The 22,741-nt window shown below is 45.9% G+C and overlaps 1 protein-coding gene across 1 annotated transcript; it reads left to right on the forward strand.

Annotated features, from left to right (window-relative positions):
* The first annotated feature begins 3,750 nt into the window (after positions 1–3,750).
* On the forward strand, positions 3,751–18,021 carry CHRNA9 (cholinergic receptor nicotinic alpha 9 subunit). The gene is made up of 5 exons (XM_004703154.3): positions 3,751–3,831; positions 4,565–4,710; positions 7,045–7,199; positions 12,263–12,795; positions 17,319–18,021. Exons 1-5 carry the CDS (start codon positions 3,768–3,770, stop codon positions 17,858–17,860), a joined length of 1,440 nt encoding a protein of 479 aa, XP_004703211.1. The 5' UTR covers positions 3,751–3,767; the 3' UTR covers positions 17,861–18,021.
* Positions 18,022–22,741: the final 4,720 nt, after the last annotated feature.

Here is a 22,741-nt window from a genome sequence, read left to right on the forward strand (position 1 = left end):
TGTGCCCTGATGTTGATGGTGAGGATGTGGTTTTCCTGTGCCCACCCAGTGACGTCCTTCCTGCTGCCCATGCTCAGGCCTCCTTTAGCAACTATCCGCTCGGTTTCATCAGGAGCCCTCCAGTTTCCTCACTCTGCTTCCAGACATGGAATGATCTTTCTTTTGATTCCCAAGGCAGCTTCCCCTTCCTGGAGGAAGAGTTCCCACTTGGAAATCAGTCTTTTTTTGTGACAGTAAAATTCGATCACAGATGAGAAAGTGTGTTAGTCTGGGTTGACTAGAGAAACTAATCCAGAGACACTCATAGGTGTATGAGAGTGTTTTCTATCAAGAGGTAATTAGGCATCAGTAAAACATCCCGGTCCAGTCCAGATCAAGTTCGTAAGCTCAATATTAGCTCATGAATTCCTCTCACGCAGCACATAAAATGATGCCGAATGCAGGAAGATCACAAGCCAGTGGGTGGAAAGTCCTGTGGGTCCAGTGGCGGTGGACATATCTCTAGGGCTCTGGCTGTTATTAGCGTGGCTCCATGTGGCTTGGTAACAGGAAAGTGAAGCAGAAAGAGCATGTGTGTGCTGCCTCCAGGGAGGAAGACAGGAGTTCACAGAAATCCTCAGGAGAAGCCCATGGCCACACAGAACCAGCATTGGCTATGACTTGATTGACAGGCTAGACTCACTCTTAGCCATTGCCTTATTTGTTATGAATCCTTCTCGAATGGATTTGCTTCGTCTTTGCATTAGCTTTTTAAAGCTAGCGAGTCCGAGGTGACTTGGTAAAGGTCAGAATTCTAGATCTGCAAGCTGATGAAGGGTCAGAACTCCTACCACTTACTTGTTGGTGTCTGTTGCTATTGTATAGGCTCTGACTCAGCATGAAACCACGACTGGTCCGGTGCCGGCTTTGCTGCCCTTGGTATGTCGGCGCCCATGGTTGGGGTTCATGTGAATGCTGACTACCTTCCCACGATGGGATAATTCTCTAGTACCATGTGGGACAAGAATCATTTATTGTGATTCGTAGGATTTTCATCGACTAATGAAATTGCCGGGCACTTTTCCTTAGTCTGCCATATTTGGGAAGTTCTGCTGAATCTGGTTTACCGTGGGTGACCAGATTAGTATTTGAAATGTCGGGGGCACAATTCCCAGTGTGATAGCAACATGCAAGCCACCACTGTATGACCAACTTATGGACAAGCGGTGGAACACGTACATGGTAGTATTATTGGTCAATGTTGTTGAGTTGGTTCCAGTTCATAGAGCCACTACGTAGAGGAGGGAAAAGCATGGCCTGTCCCATCCCCAGTCTCACCATCATGACCACGTTTGAGCACACTGCTCCCCTAAAAAGTTACGGACTCGGAAACCTATAGGGGCAATTCTACCCTGCGAGACAAAGACTCGACTTCGTCTCTTTCTTTTGAGGGGCATTTTGGTATTTCTTCCAAGACAAGATGTATTTGTTCTTGTGGAAGTCTATGACGTCGTCAATGGTTTTCTTGGCCAACAGCACCGTTCAATTGCATCAGTTCTCCTGGGCTCTCCCTTACTCCTTGTCCCCCTTTCACGTGCATATGAAGTGATGGGAAACGCCATGGCTTGGGTCAGGTGCTCCTTAATTCTCCAGGGGACATCTTTGCTTTTAAACACTTTTTTTGTTTGTTTTCCCTTTTGACCTATTTTTAATTTATTTAATTTATTTTTTAAAATCAATTTACTGGGGCTCATACAATTCATCACAATACATAGATCAATTGTGTAAAGCACATCTATACATTTGTTGTCCTCATTATTCCCAAAATTTGCTTTCCTCTTGGGTTCCCGGAATCAGCTCATTTTCCTTTTTCCCCCCTCCCCTTCCCTTTCTCCTCCCCTCTCCCCCATGCACCCTTGATAATTTATAAATTATTATTGTATCTTATATTACACTGTCTGGCATCTCCCTTCACCCACCCCTCTCCTGCCCATCCCCCAGAGAGGAGGTTATCTGTAGCTCCCTGTGATCCATTTCCCCTTTCTATACCCCCTTTCCCTCCTGGTATCGCCACTGTCACCCATGGTCCTGAGGGGTTCATCTGTCCTAGATTCCCTGAGTTTCCAATTCCTATCTGTACCGCTGTGCATCATCTGGTCTAACCAGGTCTGCAAGGCAAAATTGGGGTCCTGGTAGTTGGGGGGAGGAAGCGTTTAAGAACTAGAGGAAGGTTATGGGTTTCATTATTGCTATACTGTACCCTAAGTGACTCATCTCCCCACTACCCCTCTGCAAGGTATGTCCAGTTGTCTAGAGATGGGCATTGGGTCTCCATCACGCGCCACCCTCATTGACGAGGATATGATCCACCCCCACCCACCTTTGGTGTTTAAAGCTTGGTCCCTTTGGCCCTTCATGATCACACATGTTGGTGTGCTGCTTCCATGTGGGCTTTGTTGCTTCTGGGCTAGATGGCTGCTTGTTTACTTTCAAGCCTTTAAGTCCCCAGACGCTATAGGTCTCGATAGCCGGGCACCATCAGCCTTCTTCACCACACTTACTTATGCACACATTCGTCTTCAGCGTTTATGTGGGGTAGGTGATCACACAATGATGGTTTTTGTTCTTTGGTGTCTGCTGCCTGTTCCCTTCAACACTTCGTGTTCGCACAGGCTCGTGTGCTTCTTCTCTGTGGACTTTGTTGTTTCCGATCTAGATGGCCGCTTGTTTGCCTACAAGCCTTTAAGATCCCAGACGCTATATCTTTTGATAGGCGGGCACCATCGGCTTTCTTCACCACATTTTCTTATGCACACATCTGTCTTCAGCGATCTAGGTGCAAATAATTATTGGTTTGGTAATAGGGTGGCAGGTGGACTTTGGGCCTCCTTGTGTGCACTCCCCTAATACAAGAGCACCTTGCTCAACTAAACGGTCATTTTATGATATCTACCTTCCCGACATGATCGCTTTAAAACACTTTAAAGAAGTCTTTGGCAGCAGAATTGCTCAGACGAAGATGCACTTTGAACATGTTATCAGGAGAGACCAATGCCTGCTGAATAAGGTGGAGGGTCCGCCAAGAGTAAGACCCTCAAGGAGGGGGATTGACAGTGACTGAAACAATGAGCGCCAGCACCTGGAGGAGGGCCCGGCCCCAGGCCGGGTTTCACTCTGGTGCATGCTCATCAGCACCTCATGCCGACAACAAAAAGCATGCTAGTCTGAGAAGAAGGGCCTTATGACCTACTTCCCAACATCCGTCACTGAAGGGCATGTGGATCACCCTGATCTGATTGCACCTGAACTTGGGAATGCCTTCAGGTTGGGCCGTGTTGGTGCTCTTGCATACCGCAGGGCCAGGTGCTGAGGCGGACTCCAGCAAGTCCCTTCCTGCAGACGGAGTTTGCTCGCTGCAGATGTAGACAGCCTCCCTTCTGCTTCAGCGAACGAGGACATTGTACAGGCCCCTGAGATCTGCTCCTGACTCTCCTAGAAGCCCTCACCTGGGACAGCTCCCCGGAATCACGCTGCAGGATGTAAACCACCCCAGAGCCACGCATCTCAGCCATTGGAGCTGCCGGTTTTAGATTACTTGGCGGTGAGGGGAGGAGGCGAAGCAGGCTGGGCTCCCAAGACCTCAGGTCCTTTCCGCAGTGCCAGCCTGAGCTCTCCACCTGCCACAGTGAGACCGGGCAAAGGGAGGTCTTGTACCGGGACGCATCCCATTCACTGAGGGGCAGGAAGACAGCACTGCCTGGCTGGGACGTGATCGTCCCGGGAGAAAGATGAATTGGCCCCATTCCTGCATCTCCTTTTGTTGGATTTACTTGGCTGCTTCCAGGCTCAAAGGTGAGTGAGGGCGGCACGTAAGCACCCGGGCTAATTTGGGGGCCTTTTCTTTGGTGGGGGTGGAGTGGGGTGGGGCCTGAACAAGGGCACACATGCTCTAACTGCATGGAAATGGTCCAGGCTTCTTCCTGACTCATGTGGATCGGGGTCAAAAAGCCAAACCAGCTGCCAGAGAGCCGAGTCTGACTCATGTGTTTCCGAGTGAAGCGGCACTCTGTGAGGTTTCCAGTGGCTGTGATGCTTGAGAAGTAGGCCGCCAGGACTTTCTCCAGTGGGCCTCTGGTGGGTTCATTAGAAGCTGTGCATTTAGTCATTTGCATCATCCAGGGGCTCCCTGATCTGAGTCTCTCTCTCACCACCACCCCGCCACCCACCCCCACATACAAGCAAACCCACTTCACTGCCGTCCACTCCATCCTGACTCATAGCAACCCAACAGGAGACGGTAGGACTTTCTGACACCCTAACTCTTTATGGACGTGGAAAGCCTCATCTCTCTCACACAGAATGACTGGCATTTTCAAACTGCCGACCTTGTGGTTGGCAGTTCAACGTGTAACACGCTACACCACCAGGGCTGAGTAGAGCATATCAAAAACAACTCTTATGGATCCAAAGTTTATCTCTAACCAATGGCTCGGTTGGCCAGGGCTGTAGACCTCAGTCTGGTACTCTTTGCCTTGAAATACACAGGACACCTCAAATTTTGATCCGGGTCCCTCTTTTTGAGCAGCTGTAGAGTCAGCAGATGGAAAGTATGCTCAGAAGTTGTTTAATGACCTTTTTGAAGATTACACCAATGCTCTCCGTCCAGTGGACGACACGGATACGGTCCTGAATGTCACCCTACAGATCACGCTCTCTCAGATCAAGGACATGGTGAGTAACACAGGGTGGCGTCTCTCCTATGCTGCTTAGAATGAAACGCAGCTGTCCTTGTGAAGGGAATGGCTGGGGGCTGACGAGGGATGAGAGCAGACAGTTCTGTGTGCACGTTGGTGGAAGAAAGGAGTTCTAGGGGAAGTGTTCTCCCAAATTGATTCCACTACATGTTATCTACTGCTAGCCATTCAGCATAACCACTGTAGATCATCTAGAAGAGCACTGTGGGCTGACACACTGTATGAGTCCATTGATAAACGCGGGGTCAACCCACAGAGACAGAAAGCGGATCAGTGGTTGCCGGGGGCGGAAGTCAACGGCTGTGGGGAGTGACAACACTGTCGAATGAGGGGACTGCTCTGGGGTTACTGGCAATGCTTGCACAATATTGTGAAACCATCTAATTATGAGTATCAAAACACCTTAAAGTGATGAAACTTGTGATATATACATTTTACGTTAGTTATTTGTAAACACTGGTGTTTTAAGATGGCACGCCTTATTCGGGGTTTGTGTGTATTAATGATGGAAAACTATGAAACCTCGGGGATGGTTTGCTGCTCCTGTTCATTGTAGATATGCACGACTTTCTCAGAGATGTCTATTTCGTGTGCATGGGGTCTCAGAGAACTTTGACCCATGATATGTCTGATTTGTCTACTTGACATCTTGAACCCTAAGTCGAGTATGGGAAAATGTGGCCTGAGTCACTGGAGATCCCCTTGCAGAGGGGATTAGGGGAGGAGATGAGCCAGTCAGGGTGCGATGTAACAACGATGAGAAATACAACTTTCCTCTAGTTCCTAAATGTTTCCTCCCCGCTCCCACTACCATGACTTGAATTCGACCTTTCAAGGCTGGCTAGACCAGAGGATGTACACTGGTACAGATAGGAACTGAAAATCCAGGGAATCCAGGGCGGATGAGCCCTACAGGACCAGTGGTGTGAGTGGCGAAACAGGGAGGGTAGAGGGACAGTGGGTAGGAAAGAGGGAACCGATTACAAGGAACTATATGTGACCTCCTCCCTGGGGGACGGACAACAGAAAAGTGTGTGAAGGAAGACGTCGGACAGGGCAAGATATGACAAAATAATAATTTATAAACGATCAAGGGCTCATGAGGGAGGGGGGAGCGGAGAGGAAGGGGAAAAATGAGGACCTAATGCCGGGGGCTTAAGTGGAGAGCAAATGTTTTGAGAATGATGAGGGCAATGAATGTACAAATGCGCTTTACACAATTGATGTGTGTATGGATTGCGATAAGAGTTGTATGAGCCCCTAATAAAATGATTTAGAAAGAAAATGTGGCCTGGGTCTCCATCAAGGGAATAGAATTTTAAAAGCTCTCACCCTCCATACTAAAATTTTAAAAATTATAAATTTAAACCACTACTGTCAAGTCTATTCCAGCTCATAGTGACCTTCTAGGACAAAGGACAACGGTCCCCTGGGGTTTCCAAGGTCATCATCTTTACAGAAAGAAGCCCTGGAGGACAGCTGGTTAAACATTCAACTGTTAGATGCAAGGTTGTTTGTTCGAAACCCGCAGCCAGTCTATAGGACAAAGATGTGACAGCATGCTTAAAAAAAAAGATTAAACCAAAAAGCCCATTGCTGTCGAGTGGATTCCAACCCAGAATGACCCTGCAGGGTGGAGCCAAACTGCTCCCCGCTATTTCCAAGACTGGGATCTTTATGAAGGCAGACTGCTCCCCTGTCGAGCTTTCGGTTAGCAGCTGAGCACCGGCCCCTGCGCCCTTGGCTCCGTGAGAACAGGTTCCTGCTGTGGAACGTCCACTGTGAAGAACAAGTGGTGGTCTCCGCTTCCTCAGGCTGCTCTGAGAGGTATACCACAAGAGGGTGTTTCACAACACAGAAATCGACTTCCTCACAGTTCTGGAGGCTGGGAGGATCGTCTGGTTCTCAGCAGTGACTATTCCTTCTGGGAGCTTCTCTCCTAGCTTCTGGTGTTTGTTGGCACCACTTGAGGTCCTTTGTTTATAGCCAAAACCCACATCCATCTTCTGCCGTGTGTGTGTGTGTGTGTGTGTGTGTGTGTGTGTGTGTGTGTGTGTATCTGTGCTACTTGTGATATAACTCAGAAGTGGGTCAGTTTTAGTATCCACCCTACACTGGTAGGGCCTCGCCTGATTAATTGACTACAGTATTAGATTGCATCAGGGAAAGGTCGTTCCTCACATTACATTAGCTACAGGCACAGGGGCTGGGATGCCAGTATATACTTTGGGAAAACATCATTCAATCCATAACAAAAATCCTTTGGTCAAGGCATCTACTAGATAATGTGACATGGAGGTTCATTGTGCAGGATGAAAGAAACCAAATTCTGACTGCCTATCTATGGATCCGACAAATCTGGCACGATGCGTATCTCAAGTGGGATCGAGACCAGTATGACGGATTGGACTCCATCCGCATCCCCAGCGACCTGGTCTGGAGGCCGGACATTGTCCTCTACAACAAGTAAGCACACATCAGGGCTGAAGTTCGTCGGAAACGGGTTTCAGTGGGTTGACTGAACAGAATGAAAACATTTTGTCTTTTCTTTCTTTTCTTTTTTAAGGAATGTTCCAGACATAGATGGTGTTAAGTACCAATCCATGTGTCTAGCCTTTGCCATCAATTTGATTCAGCCTCCTAGTGATCTTAGAGGACAGAGTAGTGCCTCCCCCTCTCTAGACCCTTATGTTACTATTATTTCATGACCTAAATCTTATGACTATAAAAACTTTGAATTAGAAGAATCTCAAATCCAGCTGATCTAAATTCCTCCCTTTAGCTACGAAATTGAAAACCCTCACTTGTCCAAGATCTGACATTAAAAACAATGACATTGTTTTTGAAAACAATTGAATTGTTTTGAATTCAAAAGGAATTGAATTCAAAAGGACTGACTATGAGCCATATTGTGGATTTCAGATTGTGTGTAGGGTGAAGGATAAATTAGATTATAAGATCACCAGTTGGCCTATTCCTGGTCTCAGAGCAAAAGTCCTCAGGTTTATGTTTCCCAAACTATCTTATGCACACAAATAATCATTTGGAATCTTGCTAAAATACAGATTCTGATGCAGTAGGCCTGGGATGGGGCTTGCATTTCCAGATAATTTCGGTGCTGCTGTTCCACACACCACACTTTGAGAAGAAACTAGATTGCTCCATCACAATATCAAGTCTAATTGCTCTGCCTGGGTTCACCCTAATTCTATTTTGGACCCCACTTCTGTGGGTTGTGAAAGGTCCTTCTGTGAATGAGGTGAATTTGGGGCAGCAAAGAGAAGTCCCCTAGGCCTTTTGGTAGGCGTGAACTTCCCTTCGAGAAGCAACTTTGGTAAATCTAGCGTGGATTTCAGTCAGTTCTGCTTATTACTCAGAGCTTGTCCGTGGGTCATGATTTGAACACAGCCCTGATCCTGTTGTCCATGTCTCACTCTGAATGGCCAGAGGTGTCTTCATGGCCCATCCCAAGGACGCTAACATATGAGAGCTCATGCTCTGTCACTACAGTCAACCCCTCTCTCCGTGAACATGTGCTCTCTCTCTCTCTCTCTCTCTCTCTCTCTCTGTCACACACACACACACACACACACACACACACCAATAAAATGAGCCATAGAATCGATTCCCTCTCTCTCTTGCTCACATTCTCTAAGTTCTAACAATTCTCTTTGGAAACAATTAGAACGCTGGTCCTCTTCTTTATCCTGCCTTTGACTGACTGAAGCAATGACCAGTTCTTACTGAAATCACGTTTTTGGCAAAGTTGTATGGTGTATTACTTTCCTAAGGCTACCATAACAAAGTGACGTAAACCGAGTGACTTAAAAGAACAGGAAATGGTCATCTTACCGTTCTGAATAGTGCAAGTCTTACATGAAGGTGTTGGCAGGCCCATGCTCTGGGGAGGCAGCCTTCTTCTCCTCTCCAAGATTCACATGATCCCACATGTTACTTGGCTCATGGCAGCAGAACTCCGATCTTGCCCTCCATTTCCACCTGGCATCATCTTTCTCTATGTCTGTCTTCACATGGTGTCCCATCCTCTGCATCTGTCTGTCTCTCCTCTTCTTACGTGGACACCAGTCATATTAGATTAAGGGTCCACCCTACTCCAATATGGTCTTACACATTGTGCCTGTAATGATAGCATTTCCAAATAAGGTCACATTCAATGGGAAGGTGATTTGAACTTAAGCGTATCTGTTAGGTGTATGCAATTTAACTCATAACACATGATAATCTAAGTTAAGCCTACTGCAATGCCTTCTTATGGGAGGAGCCTGTTACATGCTCCTGAGCTCACAGAAACCTACCGGGGCTTTGATCGATTCGCTCACTAATTACTTTCCCCTTCAGATGAGGGGTTTGAGAGGCCGCGTTAAGTTCTTTATCCTGTGCCTTTATCCTTGTCACATAGAGCCATTTCACGAGGCGGGTAGATCCGCTCATTCCTGTAGCTCAGGGTTGATTTTGGAGGCATTTCCTCTTTGGCCATGGACAATTCCATTTCTGATTCTTTTGACCATTTGTCTTCCCAGCAACTTCAGCATTCTACAATATGAAAGGAGCTCTCAGGGAAGCTATCCACCACTCCTCTGTCATTTTGTCACACTGTGGTGGTTTCCATGGTGGTGTGATACTGGAAGCTATGCCACCACTACTTCAAAGGCCACCAGGGTTACCTGTGATGGAGAGGTTTCCCACTGAGCTTCCAAAGACAGAATAGAAAGAAGGAAGAGGCAGCTCATGCCTGAAAAATTGGACATTGAAAATATTGTGAATGGTGGCTGATCGTTATCTGGCACAGTGCTTGAAATATGCACTCCCACCATGTCATGTGGAAAGCACACAAGATATGACTGGGGAAGAGGCACCTCCTCAAAGCAGAGCAACCCTGAATAATGGAGATTGAGCACAGCTTTGGGGATTTCATTGGCTGGTGGGGCTCAAAATGAGTAGAAACAGCTGGAAACGTTCATTCATAATCAGAAGGTGGAATGTACAAAGTATGAATCAGGCAGATTGCAAGTTATCAAACGTTGAAATGGAACGTGTACAAGTCAATACCCTAGGCATTTGTGAACTAAAATGGACTGACATGCCCATTGCCAATCTGAAGGTCATGTTGTTTACTATGCCAGGGACAACACGTTCAAGAGCAATGGCATCACACTGGTCATTAAAAAGAACATCCCAAGTTCTATCCTGAAGCAAAGTGCTGTCCATGATGAGGTAAGATCCATACATCTGTAAGGAAGAACAGTTAATACAGCTATCATTCAAATGTTGGCACCGACCACGGAAGCCAGTAATGAAGAAATTGAAGGATTCTACCAATTTCCTCAGTCTGAAATTGATCAAACAGGCAATCAAGGTGCATTGAAATTATTGGTGATTGGGATGCAAAAATTGGGAAAAGAAAGGAAGGATCAATAGTGGGGGGAAATGGCCTTGGTGAGCAATTGAAGCTGGAGAGCGCATGCCATCATTTGGCAAGACCAACAACTTCTTTGTTGCGAAGACCTTTTGAACAACATAAACGGCAACGTGTGGGCCTTGGTCGATGGAATGCACAGGAGTCAAACTGATGACACCCGTGGAAAGAGATGCTGGAGAAGTCAGTATGTCAACAAGTAGAAAAGACTATTAATTACTAATATGCAAATTCAGGTTGAAACTGAAAAAAATAAGTACCCATTTACGAGAGCCCAAACAAAACCTTGAGTGTCTCTCATTTGAATGCAGAGACCCTCTGAAGAGCAGACGTGCCATAACTGCACGTTAATTACCAAGGACCAGAAGCGCTAGATGTGGGAAGACACGAAGAGACAAACGGTCATTAAAAAGAAAGACCAAAGTGGGTGTCAGAAGAGGCTCTGAGACTTGCTCTTGAACATTGAGTAGCTTCAAGAGAATGGAGGAAACGATATGGTAAATAAGCTGAAAGACATTTCAAAGGGCAGCTCAGAAAGACAAAAGTAAAGCAGTGTAATGATTTTTGCAGCGACCGTGGCTTTAAAAACCAAAAGGGAAGCGCATGCTTGATTGTTCAAACTGGAAGAAGTGAAGCAAAAATTCAAACCTGGAGTTCTTATACTGATGGATTCTATGGGCAAAATATTCAGCAATTCAAGAAGCAGCAAAAAAAGATGGAGACACTGTAGCAAAAAGAATTGATGGGCCCCTAGCCGTTCCAAGAGGTAGCATATGATCAAGAGCAATGGTATTGAAGGGAAAACTCCAAGCTGCACTACAGGCAGAAATTAACCAACGATGTCACTTCTATCACAGACAAGTAACATGTTACAACAATGGCTGTAGCAGTACATCACAGGGAACTGCCAGAAATTCAAGGTAGAGTCAGAAAATAGCATTTTTGATGCCAAATGGATCTTAGCTGTAAACAGAACATATCCTAAAAATGTTTGCTTGCAAGGAACTATATATGTGACCTCCTCCCTGGGGGACGGACAACAGAAAAGTGGGTGAAGGGAGACGTCACACAGGGCAAGATATGACAAAATAACAATTTATAAACTATCAAGGGCTCATGAGGAAGGGGGGGGAGGGGATGAGGACCTAATGCCGGGGGTTTAAGTGGAGAGCAAATGTTTTGAGAATGATGTACAAATGCGCTTTACACAATCGATGTGTGTATGGATTGTGATAAGAGTTGTATGAGCCCCTAATAAAATGATTTTAAAAAGAGATGTCTGCTTGTGTTTTACTGCCTATGCAAAGGTATTCGGCTGTGTGGGTCATCAGCAGCTATAGAGAACTTTGAGAAGAATGAGAATTCCAGAACACTTCCTCGTGCTCACTCACAGCTGGGACACGGGCAGCCAAATTGGCAGTGGTGGCCGCGTCAGTGTAATTCCCTACGGGAAACTGAAACGCGATCACCCCAAAGAATCAGCATCGATGTTGATCAAGAAAAAGAGAGCATCGGTCTGTCACAAATGATTAACTCCAAGATTATGAGTGATTGATTTTCCCTCGGTGTTACATAAATGTTTGATAGTAAGTATACTCAAAGGGGCTTCAAAAAGTCCCTGGGGAAAATGCCATTCCCTTTTCATTCAGTTTTTTCCCACAAACTTTTTTAAAAGAAGCCCCTCCTTAAGACAACCCTGACAACAGTAGCAACAACAACAACAACAACAACAGAAACAATCCCAGCAGCCTGGTTCTCAGAGGTAACAAACTCCGAAAAGCAGAGCCACCTGTCAAAGTTTAGCCTCGAGAAGGGTGATTTTTAGTTTTTGTAGGGTTTTTTATCTGGATTTTTGCACTAGGAGTGGCATTGGGAATGGAGAGCCAGGGCCATGGAGCGAGATGCTTTAAAGAATCTAAGGAAATGTGGGCCCGGGTTGGTTACAGGCACTGGAGAAAGGTAAAGTTAAAGTTGAGAAATGTGGCGCGTTGGTAAAGACGTTTGAGTGACAGCCACGGGCCAATGAGCTGTCTGGGGTAAGAAAGATGACGAGTTCTAGCCAGTACCTTCCATCTCCCTCTCTGACCCCTAGGGCAGACGATGAGTCTTCAGAGCCCGTGAACACCAACGTGGTCCTGAGGTACGATGGGCTGATCACCTGGGACGCACCAGCCATCACCAAGAGCTCCTGTGTGGTGGATGTCACCTACTTCCCCTTTGATAAGCAGCGGTGCAACCTCACCTTTGGTTCCTGGACCTACAATGGCAATCAAGTGGACATTTTTAACGCCCTGGACAGCGGAGACCTCTCAGACTTCGTTGAAGACGTGGAGTGGGAGGTTCACGGCATGCCTGCCGTGAAAAATGTCATCTCTTACGGCTGCTGTTCTGAGCCTTACCCGGATGTGACCTTTACACTCCTCCTGAAGAGAAGGTCGTCCTTTTATATCGTCAATCTCCTCATCCCCTGTGTCCTGATATCTTTTCTGGCTCCCTTGAGTTTTTACCTCCCAGCTGCCTCTGGGGAAAAGGTGTCCCTGGGAGTGACAATCCTCTTAGCCATGACTGTGTTTCAGCTCATGGTGGCAGAAATCATGCCGGCCTCAGAAAACGTCCCCCTGATAGGTGAGTCCCAGGCCCTTGCACTTGGAGCCTACTCGGCGTGGCTGCCTGGGGCTGTGTGTGTGTGCCTTTCAACTCCTAACCCTGGGACCAGCTTCAGCCTCCGTATTGGCGTCACATAATTCATTCGGTGCCTGCCGTCGGCCTCTTGGATAGCGATACGGCTTGTTTAAACAAGCCCTCTGCGTGATTAGGATGCACTTTCTGTTCCACTCTGAAAACCTCAGGTCAAGGGCCCTGATTTTGAAGGCAACAAAACCTGCATTTGAACTCTGATTTCACTACTCACTGTAATCCATACTCTTGGGCAAGTTGCTTCATCTCCGAGCCTAAGCAGCTTCCTCTGAGGTCTTGCTACCTCCTCGGCCTGTCATTGCTGAGCAAAGGACAAACACTGACTAAATAGGGAGGGGTCTTTGCCCCCCACACATTTGAGTTTTCTTCCTAGAAACAGTGGAAGTTATGATAGAAACAAGCTGAAATGTTTAGCTTGTCCTTGATAGTATAATTCCTAAGTTTTACTGGGTACAAAAGCTGTGGGAGAGCGGATTCCCATACCCAGAGAGTCTGATTTAGCTGTTTGGGACAAGATTTGAGAATAGTTATTTTTTAAGAAGCTCTTTTCCAAAGAGCCAGTGCTAATGAAAGGCCCTCCTGATGGTTGGGGTGTGGAGTAAGGCCACCTGCCTTGCCTCCCTTCACCTGGCCCTGCCTTCTTCTGAGCTCCGGCCTCCTGCCTGTAGCACCTACTGCTTGCTTCCAAGCCCACCCCTCAGACCCAACACCTAGCTCAAGGGCTGGCTGTTGTAACAGTTGCTTGCCAGAATCAGAAGCTCCATCTCATATTGAGCTCCTGAAAGTCAACAACGAAGAACTCGCAGAACACCGAAGGCCAGTAACAAATGCAGGTTCTACAGCCTTTTGACTCTGTGGACTTCAGTATGCCCCAATGTTCAGACATGACTACATGGGTTTGACTGGAGCTTTGTTTCTTTGATGTCCCTTCAAACAACACACACACACACACACACACACACACACACACACACACTCCTTCTCCGAAGTCTTCAGATAAAGAGGGGAGTTGTGTTGGCACTGTTACCTCTTCTGAGGCAGACATGAGCAATAGTGAAGAAGCTCAATCATAACCCTGTTTGAGGCAGGATCAACTGGCAAGCCTCACTCTCTCTTCTTTAATCCACCCCCTGGCATCATGTGGATGCCAACTCATAGCAACCCCATAGGGCCAAGGAGAACGGCTCACGAGAGTTTCCGAGGCAGTAAAGAGGCAGCAAATCTTTCTGGAAGCAGAATGCTTTCTCTTTCTCCTGAGAAGCAGCTGGTGGGCTAGGCTAATGCCGACCTTCCAGCTAGCACCCAATGCTTAACCCATCTGGCCAACAAGTTTTAGTTAACTTTAGTTAAATTCCTGAACAGAAATGCCTCACGGGAATTTTGTAAGCATGACATGTTCTGTGGTGTGATCGTGTGAAGTTTGTCTTTCCACGTGCACACGTATCCCGAGAACAATTTTTAATCATTGTAATTTGTTAGTTGCATCCATGTACTCCCCAAAGGAGACACAGATACATATAGGTGAGGGTTCAGATCAATACGATGAAGTTGTATTTGTTCTGTTATTGATTTATTAACTTAACAAATGTTTATTGAGCACCTAACATGCCTAGTTCTGTTTGAAGCGCTGATGACAGAGTAATGGGCACATCTGCTTAATGTGTGTCCCGGACTTCGGGAACCCCAACCTTGGGGACTTGGTTCTGGTTTCCTGAACAAATGAATGAATGAATTCACGGTCATCCAGTCAATTCTGACTCATGGCAGTCCTTCACGGCAGGTGGAAGCAAACCTGTGGGTTTCTGAGATTGTGACTCTTTATGGGGTAGAAAGACTCATGTTTCTTGTGAGGAGCAGCTGGTGGTTTCGAACTGCTGTCCTGAAGTCACGGTGATCTACCCAGACCTTATCCGTCCTGCTCCCCTGGTCCTCCATTGATCTTCTCTCTGTCCTCCAGCTTAGGCCTGCCCTTGTCTGGAGCCGTATTCTCCACCCAATTACCCAGTTGCTGAGGAGTCATCGGTGACGCCGGCCTCCTCTGCAGAAAGTGCGTGCAGGACGCATTCTTTCTCAAATCCCCAATCATTCATACATTTAGAACGCTGTCGACTTAGTTTTTATATCAAGCTATTGTTCTAATTCTTGAATGGCAACAACAGAAATCCAGAACCTGTTGAGATCGCACTGAAACTGTAGATTCGTTTAGAAAGAATGGATAAGCTTTATTACAATAAGTTGTCCAAGCGACACATGTTAGCACCTCCAGAGGAGTCCCACTGGGTGGGAGATGGCCAAGACCAGGCCACCAGGAGCAGCAGCCTGGCGTTGATCCATTCCATTGTTTGTATGTGTCTGGGTCCCCAAGAAGCACACAGCTTGTACAGGCACTAGCACGAATGCATTCTCGCAGGAAAGATAAGCAGAGTCATTTCTGGCCAGTGTTGGAGGTTCCACTGCAGGCACCCCTCTAAGGTGAAAGACCCTGTTCCCACCCTCGAAGAGGAGATGTTGGCCAGCGACCATTGACACACACAAGGAGACATAATAAAGAAGTGCACAACCAGCTCAGGGCCGGGAGGCATCACCATACAGCTGAACGTCCAGCACACGATTGGTGCTGGCTCCCTGTAAGAGCATGGTCCAGGCCCAGGACCCTGATTGGACAGCACAGAGGAGGGAAAGAGAGGACTTCTGTCTCAATAACTGTCCCATCCATGAACATGGTACAGCTCTCCACTTACGTAACTCTCCTTAAAAAAACCTTTCCTACCATTTATACTATTCCTCCCTAGTGAACTTGTACATTCTTGTACAAGAACCTGTGCCAGTTTTCATCAAGCCAAAAACTCACTGCCACCGAGTCGATGCCAACTGATAGCAGCCCTGTAGGACAGAGGAGAGCTGCCCCTGTGGGTTTCCAAGACTCTAATTGTTCAGAGGAGTAGAAAGCCCCATCTTTCTTCCGAGGAGAGGCTGGTAGTTTCAAACTATCAGCCTTGCAGTTAGTTGCCCAACTCATAACCACCCCAAACCACCCCTAACCCCCCTCCACCCAGGGTTATTATTTTGAAGAGCATCTTTTGTATGTAATATTTTATATATAGATTTTTTCAAAGATTCTTTTAGATGTATAGAAATAGAATGTATAGCGATACATTGATTTTTATAAATTGATGTCATGTTTAGTACCTTGTATTAATTTTGATATTTTAGATTTTTTAAAAGGAGTTCCAGGGGCCTTTGGGGTTAAATGCTGACTGTTAGTCAAAGGTCAGGGGTTTGAACCTACCAGCTGCTTCCTGAGAGGAAGAGGAGGCCATTTACTCCATTGAAAGTGGACAGTCTTAAAAACACTAGGGAGCAGTCCTACTGTCCGACAGGGTCGCTGTGAATCAGAATCCATTCACCAGCAGTGTGTTGAGTGTTGTGTTCTTTGTTTATACTTGACAATTTTTTAAGGTTCATCTTTTCCCTTGAGGAGCCTTAGTAGTGCCGTGTTATGTACTGGGCTGCTAACCAAAAGGTTGGCAGTTTGAAACCGCCAGCCACTCCGCAGGAGAAAGATGAGGCTTTCCACTCCTCTTAAGAGATACAGTCTCAGAAAGCCATCGGGCAGTTCTACCCTGTCCCGGGTCCCTGTGAGTCAGAACCGACATGATGGCAGTGAGTTTGAGTTTTGGCTTTTTTGAATCATTTCCCTGCTCTCTCTTGTTTTCTTTCCGGGAACAGTTTGATCACAGGTTGCTCTATTGCAGTACTCTTTCAGCTAGTCTTCGTTCATCTTCTCGGTGTTTTACTTTATGCTTCATAGATCTGCACCCTGACTTTATTGTTCACGTTCTCCATTTCCCTTTCCCTTGAACATTGGCTTTATAGAATCACGTTCAAGAGACTGATAAGCCAAGCACTATGCCATCGAGCAGACTCTGACGTGCAGAGTTTCTGAGACAGCAGGTCCTCAGGAGTCCATTCTCATCTTTCTCCTGCGGGCACACGGGATCTCGGATCTCGTTTCCTACTCAGTAGGAATAAAGACACTTCGTATTAATGAGATCTGAACATGATGTTGAGAAGTGGTCAAGTTCATGAATCAGTTTTGGAGATAGAAAAGTTTTCTCACGTCATGATCTCGGCAAACATTTCCAAATCTCTGAAGTGTGGATCGAAAGTGCTGAGAACTTTACTGGAGCCTCACCAGACTCCTTGCATTAGATATTGTTATGATACCCATTGTACTGGAAGGAGGCGAGGCTTAGTGAGATTACAGAACTTGCCACAGGTCCCATGACTAGTAAGTGACAGAGCTGGGATTTGACCCCAGACCTTTGATTCCAAAGTCTCTGCCAACAACCACCAGGACAGATCGCTCCTTTAGAATAGATCTCCCTTTCTTCCTTTTGAAGCCAAAGGATTTTAGGCTAACGTGGCTGTCACTATTTTTCTGATTCCAGGCAAATACTACATAGCTACGATGGCCTTGATCACAGCTTCCACTGCCTTGACCATTATGGTGATGAACATCCACTTCTGCGGGGCTGAGGCCCGGCCAGTGCCACACTGGGCCCGAGTGGTCATCCTGAAATACATGTCCAGGATCTTGTTCGTCTACGATGTGGGGGAGAACTGCCTAAGTCCTCGCCATGACAGGGGGCGGGACCACCTCACGAGGGTTTATGGCAAACTCCAGGAGCCTCGTGTGAAAGCAATGAGGAACAAAGACCTTTCCAGAAAGAAGGAAATAAACAAACTCTTAAAGAATGACCTGGGGTGTCAGGGTGAGAACCCCAAAGACGCTGACAACTACTGTGCACGGTACAAGGTGCTGACAAAGAATATCGAGTACATTGCCAAGTGCCTCAAAGACCACAAGGCCACCACTGCCCAGGGCAGTGAATGGAGGAAGGTTGCAAAAGTGATCGATCGATTCTTCATGTGGATCTTTTTCATTATGGTGTTTGTGATGACTGTTTTGATAATAGCAAAAGCAGATTAGTGGCATTTGTTATCTAGGGGACAAATCAATAAAATTCCCTGTGATCTGCTCTCATGTGCTTCCAAGCCAGAGTTTTATCCATAGCTAATTGAAGGGTTATGTTGTCTATATTTTGTATTTTAGATCAGTAATATAGCTACTTGTCTGGCTAACTAGATGGTCCAAAGGGTCAAGGATAATAAAAAAACAGCCAAAATCCATTGCCATTCTGCTGATTTTGGGTTTCCGAGACCATACTTTTTTATTTATGGGAGAAGACAGCCTCATCCTTTTCCTGCAGATCAGTTGGGGATTTGAACTACCAACCTTTGGTTATCAGTCCATCAAGCCAGCCCCAGAATCACTAAAACCAAAAACTCACTGCCATTGAGTCTTTTGTGACTCAGGGAATGGCCCCTTTTATATCTTTCCAGACTGACCTGTAGGGTATGCCATTACTCCTCTCTCCAGCAGTTGTGGTTAGGGGCCGCCAAGTTGGGCTTTGGCTAGAGTGGCCCTCTGTACAAGACAACAAAACACCACCCCGTCCTGCACAGCCTCACAATTGTTATGTTGAACTCATTGGTGCAGCCACCGTGTCAACTCATCCTATCGAGGGTCTTCCTCTTTTTCACTGCCCCTCAGCTTTACCAAGCGTGATGTCCTTCTCCAGGGACTAGAATATGATAATATGATAATAAATATGTCTTCTAATAATACAAACGTGATGAAGTCTCACCATCCTTGCTTCTAAGGAGCATTTTGGCTATACTTCTTCCAAGATCAATTTGTTTGTTATTTTGGCAGTCCACGGTATTTTAATTATCTTCTCTAGCATCATAACTCAAATATATCGATTCTTCTTTGGTCTTTCATATTCAATGACCAACTTTCACATGCCTATGAGGTGATTGAAAATATTCTGGCTTGGGTCAGGTGCACCTTAATCCTCAAAATAACATCTTTAGCCATAGAGATCACAAAGTATACCACATTACAGCTCAAATTTTATAAAACAAAATAAATCTGTTTTCCATTAATTCCTACTAAATCAGGTTTTCAGAAAAGGAAATTAATCATACATAGTTTAATGTCATTTAAGTCTCAATGGATGGTACATTTCAAACTATATGTCAAAACTACAATGGAAGATTTTGTCTCATTACCAAAAAACAAAAACAAACAAGGAAACCCTCTACTGGTCACTGATTGATGGAGAAGAAAGCTTTCTTGTTAATTATGATGTCATGTGGGCAAGCTATGATTTATATGAGGGTATTGGCAGTTTAGTGGTAGAATTCTCACACTCCATGTGATAAACCAAGGAGCCCTGTAACATAGTGGTTACCCTTTTGGCTGCTAACAGTAAGGTCAGCAGTTCAAAACCACCAGCCACTCTGCAGAAGAAAGATGGGGCTTTAAACTGACACTCCCCCACCCCCACCCAGTAGAAGTATGTGCAACAGAGGACAACACTAAACCTACAGGTTGGGAAGAGGGGCCAGCCTGCCACACCCACACAGAAGCATATCAAGAAGGAAAAAGAGAGAGAGCGAGGGACTAGACCCCATTCTGGCACACCAAATCCTGAGGATGACAGCCCTGCATGGAGCTGCTAAGGCACAGAGAGGACTGTAGGCCCAACAACATCTTGAGACATGATGTTCCCTCACTGGAGCATCCTGTGACACTCGGACAATACTGGGTACACACGGCGGAGAGTGAGTCCAGTCTGATCACCCCCACGGTGAACCAAGAAAGGAACGTAACATATCAGCAATGGGAGCAAAGCCAAGCCACAAAACACCCAAGGAGCCCCCAAAATAGACTTCCAGCTAGGAGGGGCAGTTCCCAGAACCCCCCAGGACTGGCAGGGAGATAGTCATAAAGGTCAGGGGACAGACCTGGGATTATGTATGCTTTTTTGTTTGTTTTGTTTTTGTGCTAGTTTCTTTTATTTTCTTTTTTCTCTTTTTATTCAATCTGTTGCTTTCTTTTTGTTTGTCTCCGTTATTGTTGGCTTGCCTACCTATATAAGACAGGCATAGAAGCAAGCCCTAGGAGACAGCAACAGGTCCGATGGTTCTGGAGGAACCTGGGTGCATGGGGAGGAGGAGGCCGGGAAAGGAGTGGTGAGCAAACAACGCCAGAGACAGGGGAATAACTAGGGAATTAAAATTTAAAACTAGGAAGGTGTAGAGATCCTGGTGGGTCTCTGTTCCAACTCCCCTCATTCTCAACAATTTGGTTTTTTGTTGTTGTTTTGGGTCTTCTGATGCCTGTTCCCTGATCCCATCAATACCTCATGATCACACAGGCTGGTGTGCTTCTTCCATGTGGGCTTGTTGTTTCTCTGCTCCATGGCTGCTTATTTCACTTCATAAGATTCCAGATGCAATATCTCTTGATAGCCGGGCACCATCCTCTTTCTTCACTACATTTGCTTATGCACCCATTTTGTCTTCAGCGGTCATGTCTGGAGGGTGAGCACCACAGAATGCCAGGTTGTTAGAACTAAGTGTTCTTGCATTGAGGGAGGGCTTGAGCAGAGGCCCAAAGTCTGTCCACTTCCTCAATGCATTGCCAGGTAAATATATGTACATAGACCAATACCTCAATTTTTATGAATTAATGTATTTACATATGTACACACCTATGTTTATACCTCTACCCATAGCTTTGCTTCCTAGATGTTTCCTCTGTTTCCTTTTACCTTCCTCCTGCCCCACAATCATGCTTGCCCTTCTTCTGCCTCTTAGTAATTCCTCTCAGCTAGATTGCTGTTGCTCAAACACCTCCCCGCCCCAGGACCTCTATGATATGTCCTCCTCGTTATTGATTTTAATTCCCTAGTTATTCCCCTGATGATGGCAACATATGTGTAAATATGCTTGATACCATTGATGTATGAATGTTATAAGAACTGGAAGAGCCCCCAAAAAATGATTTTTAAAAAAGAAAAGAAAGATGGGGCTTCATACTCCCATAAAGAGTTACAGTCTTGGAAGCTCAGAAGGGCAGTTCTCTCTTGTCCTGCACAGTTGCCGTGACCTGTAATGGACTCAGTGGCAGTGAGTTGATAGGTTGACTATGTGGTAGACAAGGGTTGATTCCCCAAACAACGAACCCCAACTGTAGTCACCACCCACCTGTCAGAGGAGGCTTGTGTGCTGCTATGCTGATGGCCAGCTTTCCAAACTAAGATGAACTAGGAAGAAGAGCGTGGAGATCTACTTTCAATAATCAGCCAGCGAAAGTCCTACAGATTGCAACCCATCATAGGGATGGAGAATAACCAGGCAGTGCTTTGTTTCTCTGTGCAGGGGGACACCATGAGTCACATGAGGCTGACTCGGCAGCAGCTGACAACAATAACATCGTATTCACGCAGGTGGTTCCTGCATTCAGTGTTTGTTACAAATAAGATCACCCACTAACTAGGCTCATTCATTCATCCAATTCACCAAACATTTGGTGAATTTCTACTGCCTACAATAAAGCTGCGAGATGTACACTGTCATTGTGTGCCCTCTTAGCAAATCTTATGCATCAACCTGATCGCCTTGGATCTTCACAACAATCCTGTGAGCTAAGGCAGGCAGGCATGAAGGTTCCCATTTCTCAGAGGAAGAAATTGTGGCTTAGAGAGGTGGACAGAAGTGACCCACATCCTCAGCTGCAGCCGAGTATACGTGGTGGATCTGGGATTCAAATGCTGAGCTTTGTGACACCATGCTTGGACTATGTCTGCTAAAACAACACAGCTTTGACTGTGACTGCTCATAGTTTGGGATAGGAGAGAATAAGAGACTCATGTCCTTTGTTCTGAGTCTCCCACACTAATTCACTTCTTTGGTTTATCAACCACCTTCTTGCTTTCAGTTCAATGTGTTTTCAAATCTCTCCTCACCCAAGTACCCAAGTCCCCTAACTTGATTAAATGACCCAAAGACCCTAACTTCTAACTCCTGCACTATTCCTGTCATGAAAAAGAACCAGACAAAGAAAGTAAGAGAGGTGGGGAGAAGACAGGAAACACTATGACAGAGAAGAGGCTATGTGATTTAAACATCGTGTTTGTTTTTGTGCTGAAGTTTACTGTTAATATATATGTGTACATATATATATATATAGTACACCTACTATCTACACTTCGTTTGGCTTATTCTGAACATGGATCAAGAGGCAGTTGTATGAATAGAATGAGAGAGTACTGCATGGTTAAAATCAAGAAAGGTGTGTGTCAGGGCTGTAAACTCTTAGCATATTTGTTCAATCTATATGTTGAGCAAATCATCAGAGAAGCTGAATTATCTGAAGAAGAGTGTGGAGTCAGGATTGGACCTATGGCATGCAGATGACACAATCTTGCTTGCTGAAAGTGAGGAGTTCTTGAAGCATTTGCTGATGGAGATCAGGGATTGCATCCTTCAGTATGTATTGCCACTCAGTATGAGGAAGAACAAAATCCTCACAACAGGACCAATAGGTAACTTCATGATAAAGGGAGAAAGGGTTGAAGTTGGAACCACAACCAATGCTTATGGAAGCAGCAGTCAAGAGATTAAAGAAAAAGATGTATTGTATTAGGTAAGTCTGGTGCACAAGACTTCTTTGGAGTATTGAAAGAACAAGGATGTGACTTTGAGTGTGACTTTAAGGTGTGCCTGACCCAAGCCAGAGTATTTTCAATGACCTCCTATGCATGTGAAAGTTGGACAGTGAATAAAGAACACCGTCAAAGCATCGATGCATTTGAATTTGGTGCTGAGAACAAGATTGAAAGTACCCATGGATGAATGAGGGGGGGAGTGCAGGGTAGAGACCCAAAGCCCATTTGTAGGCCACTGGAGATCCCTTTGCAGAGGGGTCTCAGGGAGAAGACTAGCCAGTCAGGGTGCA

The sequence above is a fragment of the Echinops telfairi genome, unplaced genomic scaffold (assembly GCF_000313985.2).
Source record: "Echinops telfairi isolate 266 unplaced genomic scaffold, ASM31398v2 ScPeMD7_7468;HRSCAF=8506_0, whole genome shotgun sequence".
In the NCBI taxonomy this organism is placed as follows: Eukaryota; Metazoa; Chordata; class Mammalia; order Afrosoricida; family Tenrecidae; genus Echinops; species Echinops telfairi.

Bases quoted from the DNA above. Each gene is read 5' to 3' on its own strand.
- CHRNA9 (XM_004703154.3), top strand. From the start codon at position 3,768: ATGAATTGGCCCCATTCCTGCATCTCCTTTTGTTGGATTTACTTGGCT. The intron at 7,200-12,262 runs GTAAGCACACAT...TCTGACCCCTAG, and splicing joins GACATTGTCCTCTACAACAA to GGCAGACGATGAGTCTTCAG. The intron at 12,796-17,318 runs GTGAGTCCCAGG...TTCTGATTCCAG, and splicing joins AGAAAACGTCCCCCTGATAG to GCAAATACTACATAGCTACG.